This window comes from Lepisma saccharinum, chromosome 13 (genome assembly GCF_977018435.1).
Source record: "Lepisma saccharinum chromosome 13, izLepSacc3.1, whole genome shotgun sequence".
NCBI lineage: Eukaryota > Metazoa > Arthropoda > Insecta > Zygentoma > Lepismatidae > Lepisma > Lepisma saccharinum.
This window is the reverse complement of record NC_139241.1, coordinates 54600191-54614028: the sequence shown is the minus strand read 5'-3', so window position 1 is coordinate 54614028 and position 13838 is coordinate 54600191. Positions and strand designations below refer to the sequence as shown.

The 13838-nt window shown below is 37.6% G+C and overlaps 1 protein-coding gene across 1 annotated transcript in view; it reads left to right on the top strand.

Annotated features, from left to right (window-relative positions):
• The window catches only part of rig (gem nuclear organelle associated protein rigor mortis), a 72757-nt gene extending 59295 nt beyond the window's left edge, over window positions 1-13462 (top strand). The window contains exons 18-21 of the mRNA XM_083134194.1: window positions 1009-1219; window positions 7959-8210; window positions 9676-9841; window positions 11697-13462. Coding sequence (XP_082990320.1) covers window positions 1009-1219; window positions 7959-8210; window positions 9676-9841; window positions 11697-12832 — 1765 coding nt within the window. The 3' untranslated portion in view covers window positions 12833-13462. The remainder of the gene's footprint in view (window positions 1-1008; window positions 1220-7958; window positions 8211-9675; window positions 9842-11696) is intronic.
• Window positions 13463-13838: the final 376 nt, after the last annotated feature.

The window sequence follows — 13838 nt, the reverse complement described above, 5'->3', positions numbered from 1 at the left end:
GAAGGGGAGGGGGTAAAGGTGGCCAGAAAATGGTGTTGATCACATCACCTCCAAAATGGCAAAGATCGAGAATGTGTGGGGTGCTACGCCCCAGATCCTCTAAATGTGCCTTCATGGCACACTGCTATATGCAATGGGAACTTTACCTTACTTTTACCCGAAGACAAAGGAAGGTGTTCCGTTCCCTCTCTTGAAACATAGTGTTAGAATAGATCAAGATAGTAGTGTTCTAGGCAATGGATAACTTCCAATTAAAATTGCATGCTGATAAAGAACAATTGTCACTAACACTCAGAGAATTCTTATGTAGAATTGGTAGAGGCGCACATTTTTGGTAAATAAAATTTCAAAATTTCGGTACAAAAACAGAGTCAATTTCGGGTTCAAAGGCAGTAAATAAAATGAAATTTTGCTGTTATAGCGGTGAACAAGTGCCAAGTGCCATATAAAATGATATTTTGGTTGGTTTTAAAAAATGTGAATATAATCCCAAGTTTGATTTAAAAACTGCACTATTACACAAAATAAACATATCTCTTCTAATAGCACATTAAATCATTACCACAATATTAAGTTTATTCCTGTATAAAGGGGTCTATTTTTGCTTCTCAAATATTTACAGCAGAATTAATCAATTTTCTGTGAATTGCATAACTCGCAGGATACTTCAGACTTCAGAAAGTGTCACGTCGGTATATAAATGGTAAATTTCGTGTTTAAGAGTCTATTTCGCATTTTGCAGTTCATTACGCATCATTCCGTGACAAAACAGGGTAGGAAAATGCACCTCACACCTTAAATTAACTTTAGAATGTGTTATTTCACATTTCGTGTTTTCGTCAAAAACAATATATGCATGCCTCTAAGAATTGGTCAAATATAGGTTATCAGTATATCTAAATTTCATAAATACTCTGTTGGTTTTGGTGAAAATTTCTTATTGTTCCATCTATAATAATGAATGTATGAATGCAGTCTGATTGTTCACATTTTTCTTTCTTTATGCAGCTGCATATCTGTTGGAAAATTTGTGGAAGCAGCTAAGATCCTGAACAGGAAGGCAGATGTAGCATCTCGTAAATTGGGAGCATTTCTTGCTAAGAAAGGTGGAGATAGGCATCTAGCAAGAACGCTTGCTGAACAATGTATTAATGACTGCTTGCTCAAATATAATTGGTCTACAGCATATGCTGTTATCGAGGAGCATCCTGAACTTCAGGTAAGTTCTGCCCAGGGTGGATAAGATTTTTTAAAAAGAAATGTGCTTATAATTGCTTGTTATTTTTTTGGCATTGCACATATAGAAAGACTTTTTCTGGTAAATGGCATTATAAAATATTTGAACAGTTTGATTAAAGCAAATAAAAAATTGTATGTAAATACAACCTACTATTAGGCGTCCTGATGGCGCAGTGGTAGAATCCTCGCCTTGCAATCAAGAGGTCCCGGGTTTGATACCCGGTGGAGGTACATAGTGGTTCGGATCCCACTTTAAACTGTAGGTCAAGTCCCAATTAGCCTTTCTGTGTATAAAGTGGACTTAAAACAAAAACTCAAATGAACCTACTATGGAAATGTTTGTTGAGTGTGTTAATGAAACTATAATAATTTCAGAACTTTTCTTCCAGTGAAAATAGAACATTTTGTATGTATACTATATACAGTCAACTCTCGATACAACGACCTTTCACGGTTCCCGGGAAAAGGGTCGTTATTTCGAAGGGGTCGTTATTGGAATTTGCACCAATTTTTAGCTTCAACGGAGCTGAAACTGACACGAAGATTCGTAGGAGACAGTAACACAATTTATCCTGCATAGTTATACAACCTGTAATGCACAGGACGCATGTCGTGAGAAGGAAAATAGAACACGAAAACGTTTAAAAAGAAAAAAGGACTTTAAATAATGTTATTTTCTTTTAATTGTGCACAGTCGTTGCTCTTCCCCAAAATTCTTACAATTCTAGTTCATGAGAAACTAGTTTGCAATGAGATCTACGAAAAGGAAAACAATCGTTTATTGCAAGCGAAACTCGAAGAATCTTGACACCAGTTACACTGACGCCAGCAAAAGTCAGGAGATAATCGGGCAGAATGAATGTTGGATTTTATACCGGTCTACTAGAGCATTGTACAGGATTAAATGGTAAGATAAAATCTCTTGGGAGACACAACACAACCTTTCTTGGCACCAGGCCAAAAAAGCGGGTCTGTAAATTTCGTTCTGGTTCGGCTGTGTAAAATACATCGTCAAAAAAAGTCGCTTTTTCTTTGCTTCAACCAACTTCATATTCATCCCCCTCCCCCCATTTAAGTGATCAGGGCAAACTATTCCCTGACTTGCATCGAAATCCTGCCTGAAAAAGGAAACACGTTAGTACATATGTTTTTTTTTTTTTGTCTGTCCCTGCCAATTCCCCTAAGGTTGTGTACTATTATATTTCAGTTATGTAGATCACACTTTAAACTGCATACAGGTATCCAGTGTCAATTAGCCCAACAGCATAAACTGAACTCTAAACAAGTTTTGACACTTTCGCAAGTTCATTTTTCCGCGCAAAATTTATTTGCGATCGATTTCACCACCCGTCTGGAAGTGTCGTCTTCTCTTGCTGCGGGCGGCATGGTTCCTTCTTCCGTGAAAGGCAGAAAGTAAAAGGCTCGCATCAACTAGCATCGTCATGAACACAAGCGGAAGAAGATGGAACCACCCCGCCGCAAGATAAGAGTTATGGTCTCTTTTTTTTTTTTTTTTTTCAGAAAGCTGGAGAAGAGCGGAAGAAACTGGCTTGTCTTTTAACTCCTCGCTTTGTGTACGGTGTTCGAATTTCGTAATCATCAAAGCAAAACAGTCTTGCGAAGCTGCAGATTCAAAACAATGCCGTTTTTCTTCTGGATGAGTCATTGTGATTATTACCGTAGTTGATAAGGGCAAGCGATGTTTGCCACCTAGACAAAACACTGGCGCCGGGCAGTAGCAGTCTGGCTGAAAAGGAAGGGAGGGGGAACAGGTGGTTGAACGAGTTTTAAAGAACATCGCACTGCACGTGTTGAAGAAGAGAAGTCTTATCAGTAAAGTGCTAATTTTCGAAGCAAGCTGCAGACGGGAAAAAAAGAAGGGTGGATCGAGCAAAAGAAGGGTGGATCGAGCACTGCTTAACGTATTCCCATGCTGTCAATGAACACACGAGCAATGTTTCAGACGCAGAACTTGAATAAAAACCAGCGCGTGCCTTATACTGTATACGCATAAATACGGTATATATGTAGTACTTTTTTTCTCTGTGTATCAAATTTGACCTTTTTCAAACATTTTCACTAAGTGAGCAAACTTGAAGTCTGCAATTATTGCAGTTGCGACGAAAATCAAAAGCAACATAATCGTCCAATAAGTCAGTCCAGATGATACCTTTAATGGAGGCCATGGATGCACAATTCTTCCTCCTTACATGTATATATTTTTACCATGTCAAAAGTCGCATTAACAAAACAATAATTAAATATTGCTAGATAGTGAAACGGACAAAAAACACGTAATTTTATAAACATAGAATATCAATAAGTCTACTCGTCATTGGCAATATTCAGGCTTATTTTTATCAATTGTCAGTAAACAAGTCAATCCAAGCGAATGGTGGGATGACACATTTAATGGAGGCCATAGATGCATAATTCTACCTCCTTATATGTACATATATGTTAACCATGTAAAATATCGCATTACCAAAACAAAACAATAAACATTGCTAGAAAATTAAACAGACAAAAACACGTAATTTTATAAACATAAAACACCAATAAATCTACTCACCATTGACAATATTCAGGCTTATTTTCATCAATTGTCAGTTTGTCCTTGATCAAATTCACTGGTCCCCCCCCCACACACACACACACTGCTTCCCCCTCCCCACTACTTTCTGAAGAAGTCCATTATCGATGTCTGTTTCTTCTTAGACTGTTCTGCAAAGTCTTTCACTTTGTAAAAGTGAGACCACATCTCTTCACTGGCGCCCCTGTGTTTGAGTATGCGTTCATACACATCCCCCGCTTTGAGAATTTCTTTGATGGTGGGGACATCTTCAGGCTCTTCAATTTCTTCCTCCCCCTCTTCATCGCTAGATTCCTGCTGCCCTCCGACTATATCCGCATCATCGAGGGTGCCCCAGACAGCAATGTCATTGTCCGCTGTTATGTACTGCTCGTATGTGCAGCCTGGGGCCAAACTCTGCCAAGTTTCTTCGTTGCATGGACGAGAGAAAGTCGGGGGAACAGACGCAGGCGCTGTCGATTGCGCAGGCTGGGGCTCCGCATCCACTGGCGGCAGGCTGTCTGAGTCTTTGGCGGCAGCGGAAGGCACACCGACGGCAGGTTCTTCGTCGACTCGTGGGACAAAGTGGGCGTGTCGGAAACATTTTGTAATAACTTCAGGACTCACAGCCCTCCAACTGGCGACGATTCCTCCCATGGCCCTGAACACGTCCCACTTCTTGACTTCCTGGCCCATGTCAAGTTTCCACACCATACCCCGCACAATCATCTCACGGTACTTCACCTTCACTTGTTGGATTATCCCCTGGTCCAGAGGCTGAAGCACGCTGGTGGTGTTCTTTGGTAAGAAAACCAGCTCGATGTTCCGGAGATTGTCGAGAGAAGGATGTGCAGGGCAATTGTCGACGAAGAGCACGACTTTCCTGTTTGCCGCACCCATCCTCGAGTCGAAACCTCGAAGCCACCTCGTAAAAACCCCCGAGGTCATCCATGCCTTCTTATTAAAGTCATAATCACAAGGCAGGATGTTGCCCTTGAAACCTCGGGGTTTCTTGAACTTTCCGATCACGAGGGGCTTCATTTTATCGCTGCCGTCCATGTTGCAGCACAGAAGGACGGTGAGACGCTCTTTACTCCTCTTCGCACCCTTGCACTTATCCCCTTTCACGGCAAGAGTGCGATCTGGCATCAGATTGTAAAATATCCCCAGCTCGTCAGCGTTGTACACATCTTGAGGCAGATAGCGGTTGAGGATGTTTTGTACCAACGGCAGCCACTCACTCACCGATTTCGGATCGACCGATGCACTTTCGCCGACGACTTTGTGGCTGGATATTCCGTGACGCACTTTGAAACGCTCCAGCCACCCACTTGAACATTTAAAGTTATCTATCCCCAACTTCAGGGCAAAGTCGTCGGCCTTCTTCTGCATCATTGGTCCATTAATAGGTATATTTTGCGCTCTATGCTGGCCAAACCACTCCAGCATAGCCTTTTCCAGGTTTGCATGCGCCGCGCCTTTCAAATTTTTCGATTTAACATTGTGACCTTCCTTCTGCACTGCGTTCACGATTTCATCTCTCATTTTGAGAATCGTGAAAAGCGTCGACTTCGGAATACCATGCTGCCGTGCAATCTCTGTCTTTGTGATTTTCTTTTCGTCCACTTCCTGGATGATCTCATACTTCTTGATAAGCGTCAAGAATGTCCTCTTTCCACTCATTTTGCCGAAATCACAAATCCGTAATAAATAGCGTGGGTCGTCAAAAATCGTTCACAAAATCAAATCCAAAAATACAAACAAATCGAAATATAAAAAAGCGTAAGCGTAAGTCGTCAAAATAGCCGTAATCAAAACCAAGAGAAATCCAAAATCGTAATCCAAAACACAATGCACAAATCCAAGACGTAATAGCACAAGCACAAAGAGAGGGTAGCGTATCCAAGAGCAAGCGAAATCACAATGGCAAAACAAGCCTGGCGCGTAAGTAGTGACCGTCGCTGAGCTTGGGGGAGGGTATGACAGAGGTCAAGTGCTATTGGATATCACTCAAGCGTGGTGTGGTGGTGTCTATTTTTAGATCAGGCCTACTTGCGACCCGCAGAGCGCTCGTGAAGGGAAATGCAACACAGCGAATAAAATGAGTGCAAGAAACGTATTTTTCGGCCGATTTCCTTGAATTTTTCAACTTTTTTTTTTTTTTTTTTTTTTTTTTTTTCACGGTTCCCGGGAAAAGGGTCGTTACTTCGAGAGGGTCGTTAAATCCAGGGTCTTAGAATCGAGAGTTGACTGTAATTGTAACTTAAAATATTTTTTTTTGTCTTTATAGGTGAATTTTGGCAATTTTATAATGATAGTTCGCAAAAATGTCAGCTGCCATGTTTGTTTACAGTTTAATGATAATGACACTATTTATGGTTTAACATGATTAGTTTTGTGTATATTACTGTACACAAATTTTTTTGTACAAAAGTGAATGAAAAGAATTTTGTGTGTGTTAACAGTTTACATATTATTACATTTCCTTTCGTATGAGCTTCACCACAGCAATAGATATATTTTGTTTCCTTACTTTTCCTTTCTTAGAAGCTAATAAACACCATTCATTGATTACAAGATTAATATACTTTCACCAAAAGTAATTTTTGTATCTACAAATTCCTTATGTACATTCTTCTGTAAATTATTTCTATATAGTGATCTAAATCTGTGATTTAAAAAAAAAATCAACCTGATTTAAATCAAACCACTTTGGTTGTGCCGCACTGACAAAGTACAATATAATCTCAATTTTAGGTTTTCCAGGAATCAAGGGAAATGAACCTAAAATCCATGAAATTTTTATAACATGTTGCTCTACTGTGACCCTAATTTGTTACAGTCCAAATTTATTCAAAATGATTGGAGTTTCAATATTCTTTTCTGGAAGGTCAGGGAACGTGCCATTTAGAACCACATCAATTGATGGAGACACACTCAAAGTTTTCTTTGCTAACAAGCAGTGTCCTGTAGTTCAACGTTTGGCTGCCAGGGCTGAGCCGATACCATTTTGAACCCATACCCCTTTACATCAATATGATTACGGTTCAAAAACGGCTCAGCCATAGTTGCAAAGTATGAAAACTTGATCCCATAATCGTGTCGATGGAATGACCTGCTGTTTCCATGCAGCAATTTTATTTTTAACACATTGTACTTAATTTCCTATTCTTGAATAAGGATCGGGTTTGATCTGAAAATTAGATTCACCAACAAGAGAAAGATTCATATTGTGATTATTTCTCAGGGTGGCCACTCACCGGGAATTCTACGTGAATATTGACTCCAGGAATTATGCGTGAATTCTGCTTGAATTTTTATCCGTAGATGGGAAAAATTATAACTTTTATTAATCCAAATCCTATTGAATTTATACATATTTATAAATGCCCTGATAGAAGTTTTTCAGTTTATTTTTTTATTTTTATCGAGGAAGGAAAATAATGCTGTGTGAAAAATAGAACAGAATTCTCTCAATCCGTTTACTTTGTTAGTGTCCTTGTAGAGCAATGTGACAGACGGAAGATTATTGCAAGTGTATCGTGAAGATGATTAGCTATATTTGAGTTTGAAATTCTTACACAATTAACAATTTTTCGCAGATTAGAATATATCCCATAACATTTGTGACTTGTGTTTGTAGATGTATTTCGAGTCTGAGTATGTGAAATGGTAAATGTAAACTACGGACCTCAAATTAAATATTTTAAATATACCGTTTAATTAAATTAAATTAAAATTTTTGAATACATTGGAATCACACAGACCCTTTATATTGTTACTATATTTGTGTGTGCATATGTGTGGGTGTTGAGAGGCGATAATACGTAAGGTTGAAACAGTAAAAACACATGCTTGTAGCCTTGAATTTTAGGAAAATTCGCCTTGAAAATGGAATTATACTTGAATTTTATCATGGTTGTAGAGTACACCCAGCCTGTTTCTATTGTAATAATGTACATTATTTCTCAGTTTTAATTTTTCTAAAAATAATATTTATTCTGTACCAAGTTTTAAAAAAATCCATAAAAGAAACAGACTATATTATACAGGTGTGACTACAGTTTTTATACTGATAATATGTATTTATTTGTGCATGTATGTTTTTGTAATCCAAAATTAAAAATTATTCCTTATTTTATTCCAGGATTTTGCATTGGTTGTAGCAGTGCACAGGGAACTGGCAACCAGATCAAAGACCTTTGATAAATTTAGGAGCGGCCTACTCTCCGATTTCCTCGCCATTGGCTTGGAAGAATCCCTACTAGATCACATTCATACTCTGTGGAAAGAGGACCAGAGGTGCATATGCTTTCAGAATGACCCAGATAAAGAGGCCTGCTATGGTAAATTGGAAAAAGGCTACAGAATGAGCCAAGCACCAAAAAATGTGATGCAGGTGAGTTTGAGAAATATGTCTCGAGTAGAGTTTAGACAAAGCCACCCTGAATCGATGTCAATGCCCATCCTGATAACATTACCGATATTTGAACATGGTAGAAACAATTTACAGTTGTTCAGATTATTTATTAGGGATGGGCCGATGTGAAATTTGCCGATACCGATAACTGATATTCTACCGATACCGATAACCGATATTCTACCGATCCGATATAAAATTAGAAATGGTCGTTGAAGAACCTGAAAAGTTCATTGACCCCCTTAATAAATGTGTGTTTCAAGTTGACTGCAGTGAAAAAGAAATTGCATATTTAGACATTTACTTTTTTTAGTAAGTAGGGTATGGAGATTATCCATAAAAGTTACAACAAAATGGCAGAATTTTGCACTAAATTATCAGTAGAGGCACATATTTTTGGTAAATAAAAAAGCAAAATTTCGGTACAAAAACAGTCAATTTCGGGTTCAAAAGCGGTAAATAAAATAAAATATCGGTGTTATAGCGGTGAAAAATTGGATGGAAAGTGGTATATAAAAATACATTTTGGTTTTAAAATTGTGGATATAATCCTAAATTTGATTTAAAAACTACACTTATTCTACAGAATTAACATTTCACTTCTAATAGCACATTTATGTAGTTATCAGTGTATTAAGTTTATTTCTGTGTAAAGGAGTCCATTTTTGCTCCTCCAATATTAACAGCAGAATTAATCAATTTTCCGGGAATTGCATAACTCTCAGGATAATTCAGACCTCAGAAGGTGTCGTGTCGGTGAATAAACCCTAAATTTCGTTTGGAAGAGTTAATTTCGCTTTTTGCAGTTTATTTCGCATTATTTCGTGACAAAACATGGTCACAATATGTATCTCACACCTTTGAAAAACATGAAAAATTAACACTACAATGTGTTTTTTCAAATTTCGTTTCTTTGTCAAAAACGAAATATGCATGCCCCTAATTATCAGATATTAATCGATATATCGGATCAGTAAAATAATCGGTACTTTTACTGATACACCGATATGCCTATATCGGCCGATACCGATAGAGTACCGACTAATCGGTCCCATCCCTATTATTTATAAATAGAGGCATGCATATTTCGTTTTTTACGGAAACACAAAATGTGAAATAACACTCTGTAATGTTCATTTTATTTATTTTTGAAAAGTTGTGAGGTGCACTTTTCTTCAATGTTTTGTCACGAAATGATGCAAAACTCAAAACACTCCTAAACATGAAATTTAGATTTTATTTACGGGCACAACACTTTCTGAATTATTCTGAGAGTTACGTAAATCACGAAAAATTGATTAATTTTTTAAGTTTTCCACTAAATACACCCATGTCATTTAAATCAACATTGTTGATAGAAAGAACATTATTTTTTATGTGCTTTTTGTGATAATTGTCCATCTCTTTCATTCAGACTTATGAATTGTCATGCATTATCTTCTAGGTGTGGGTTTGTGTTGCCAGAGAACTTACCCTTGCTGCACTAACTACATCAAGAGAGACCCGTCTCTCCCATTTAGTTCAGGCTATGTCAATTTGCTATGAGTATGAACTACAGTTCCCAAAGAAGTGTCTTCTGTTGCAGCTTTCCATGTGGGTCACACAGAGCGGTAAGTGAAAACTTCATAGTAACTAACTCTCTAGTATCCTTAAACCTGAAGGTTTATGGCTGTAGCAACACAAGCCTTCTGTCTTTTCGTATCCTGGGAAAGATCAATCCAAACTTTTCCATCCTTACCGATTTTCTTTAGGTCCATCTCCACGTTATCCCTCCATCTTCATTTTGGCCTTCCTACAGGTCTTACCGTCAGGTTTCCCAACAAGAATCCTGTAAAATCTTTTCCTCTCCCATTCGTGCCACATGGCCTGCCCACCTAAATCATCTTGATTTAATCATTCTAATAATACCTGGACATGAATACATATTATGCACACATAATAACACGAGTGCGTATTACTCACTTGAGATAAACGAAATAATGTCTTTATAAAAGAGAAAAAACTTTTTTTTCCAAAAACACTAAAATTGCTTACTTACGATTAGCGAGTAGTCCAATGTTGATTAGAGCAACGTTTTGGGGTAACTACTTTACCCTTCTTCAGACTTTTCTTGGCATTGGAATCATGCCGCATCACTTATAAAGAAACAAGGATTGGTTAAAAGGTGAATGGTTTAAAAAATATGATTTGTGAACGTAGTCTAAGCCTTAATAAAACTCCCATATTATGTATCCCTCCATTAAGCAGCCCCGAAGGTGCAATATAAAAGGACTGCTCCCAAACTGTTAAAACGTCTCGCTGACCGATGTCCATGCTGGTAACTGGTTATTGGCAAAATGCAGGAAGCAGTCGAGGTATTCCGCGTCCGTTCCTTCCCCCTCCCCCCACTCTATTTCCTTCAAAGCCTACGTCATATCCAACAGGAAGTCTCGTGTTTGCTGTGTAGCCCGGAAAACCTCTGGCGTAACATGGAATCCCATTCTGTTTTTCTTTTTGTCTTCTTCCCATCTTTTAAACATTCTGATCCAGATATCGTCAACGTTGCCGTCTTCCCTGTTTAATTTTTGTTGTCTATCCTTACAAATGTAAGCGGCCTCGTAAACATTTCTACTTATAGGTTTATTTCGTGTGGCTCTTTATAATAAGTGACACGGCATGATTCCAATGCCAAGAAAAGCCTGAAGAAGGGGAAAGTAGTTACCCCAAAACGTTGCTCTAATCAACATTGGACTACTCGCTAATCGTAAGTAAGCAATTTTAGTGTTTTTAGAAAATAAGGTTTTTTCCTTTTATAAATACATTATTTCGTACATATTATGCAGTTCTAAATTATTCTAAATAAGTTTGATAAACAATTAGAAATTAAAGAACATTCAAAGACACACTTTTCCCATGTTATTCGTAAGAGGAAAGTTGGTATGTTTCTGGCGTAAGATCGAAGGAGTGGAAAAATGTGTACACACACTGAACATGTGATAAAGTAATTGTTTCCATTGTTTGCATTAGGGTGAGCTCATACCGCTGCTTGAGAATTGTAACAATTAAAAGTTGTTCAAAATATTAGTTAATATTAGAATGGTTTTTAGTGTGTTTTGCAACAATATTCCACTCCAATTATAAACTTCAGTTTACCAGAGTTTTGCTTTAAAATATTAAAAAATTACATCGATATAATACAATTTTTTAACATTATATTGATACAAAATCAATGGAAACTTCGAATTGTGCATAACTTTAATGATAATTAGACACTGCAAAAGTACTGCACTGCATTTTTTCAGACTCCATGAACAATCAAAGTGCTTGAAAAGTATCAGTAAATAAAATCTAACTGATACTTTCTGATTCTGATACCACTGGCTGATACATCGGCTAAGCCCTAGAAAGAACTGATATCTATCGTTAAAGATGTACAATGAAACCTTGATTATAAGCCTGTGGCTAAAGTTTCTCTAAAAATTTCAGAGTTGAAGAAGGTGCATGGAACAATGCCAGAAGACAGTCCAAAATCCCAATTCCTTGCAAAGAGCCTGAGAGCATTTTTAGGTATGGGACTTGTTCACTGGATACAAGATATTAGTGATAATTTTGAACGTTTAAGCAGCTCCCCCCAACATGAATTAGAAAATGCACAGGATGAAAATGAAATCTTGTTCAGTTGCTTTAAACTAGTCAAGGATTACATTGGTGACCTGCTAGATGAAGAAACTGTTTCATATTGTAAATGTGTAGAGGACATTGCGAAGCATGAGAAAGAAGTGGCGTCTAACATAGGCAGGAATAAGGCTATGCAGAATGGAGTGGAAAATGAGAAAAAGGATGTTCAGGTGGGAAGTGAGAGCAAGGATGTCCAGGTCGAAAGTGAGAACAAAGATGTTCAGGTGGAAAGTGAGAGGAAGGATGTTCAGATGGAAAGTGTGAGCAAGGATGTCCAGGTAGAAAGTGCAAACAAGGATGTCCAGGTAGAAAGTGCAAGCAAGGATGTCCAGGTAGAAAGTGCAAGCAAGGACATCCAGGTTGAAAGTGCAAGCAAGGACATCCAGGTAGAAAGTGCAAGCAAGAATGCTCAGGTGGAAAGTGCAAGCAAGGATGTCCAGGTAGAAAGTGCAAGCAAGGATGTCAAGGTAGAAAGTGCAAGCAAGGATGTCCAGGTAGAAAGTGCAAGCAAGGATGTCCAGGTTGAAAGTGCAAGCAAGGACATCCAGGTAGAAAGTGCAAGCAAGAATGCTCAGGTGGAAAGTGCAAGCAAGGATGTTCAGGTGGAAAGCGCAAGCAAGGACATCCAGGGGGAAAGTGAAAGTGTTCGAAAAGAAGATGAAGCAGACGTCGTAAGTCAAACTGGGGACAATCATATGCAAGAATCTCAACAAGGTGGAGTCATTGGTACCGATCTTGGAAAACTTCAGTTACTTAAGGAACAGAAGAGGCAGTTTGAAGAAACGAGAATTGCATCTCCAAATCCTTACAATGCCTGTGATAAGCTGACGGATATTTGCAAGAGACTGTTGATAGCATACAGTGCCCCAGAGAAACGTCAGTGCGTGTCCGAGCAACTGCAGACTCTTTTTTCATGGACAAAAAACAACACTCCCACAGTGTAGCAATTGCTGTGGATATTTCTAAGAGCTAGTACCAAGCTTTCTCAGGAGGTAACGAATTTTACACTCTTGAAGCACTTAGCTCTTCAACTGAGTATTTGTTTCATGCTGCTGGGTTAATCTACCTTGAATATTTTCCCAGCTTTTGTTTATTATTTTTTTTCTGAGATACACAATTGTGATAAAGTAGAAGAAACCAAGTACCACCTTTTATTTTCTTTCTATACATTTTTATGTACTGTACTATTGTTTTAAAGCAAAAGAGATGGCAATAATTTTGTTTATCTTTATGCATAGGCAATCTTTTTGTTCATTTTTCTGCTTACAAATATTTAGGTATCATTTCATTACGTATAAATATGTAATAGCTACTCTTAAACATAAAGTAGTTTATACCGTAAAGGTTTTATACATACACATATATATTATATATAATTACCAGGTAAGTTGATAAACAGTATTGTTATGTTCTGAGGAAGTAGAGCATTATGTGATTTCGCAACAGTCAACATTCATCGTTCACATCTAGAAGTGTTAAAATGAACATGCATGACAGCTAATCTAAAGTTGTAAAACAGGAAGCTTCATTCTTTGTATATCCATCCAGTTGTAAAAAAATATATCTGAATGCAAAATAAAGTTTTTGCTTTAATTTTTGATCTTTTGTAACCTTGCTTCCATGTTAATAAAACATTAAAATACTGACCAAGGCAGAATTTATTGTATAGAAAATATTAGGGATGGGACCGATTAATCGGTACTCTATCGGTATCGGCCGATATAGGCATATTGATGTATCGGTTTATCGATAAAATTACCGATTATTTTACCGATCGAATATATCGATTATTATCTGATAATTTAGTGCAAAATTCTGCCATTTTGTTGTCATTTTTAGGGATATTCTCCATGCCCTACTTTCTAAAAAAGTAAATGTCTAAATATGCAATTTCTCTTGTACTGCAGTCACCTTGAAACACACATTTATTAAAGAGGTCAATGAACCTTT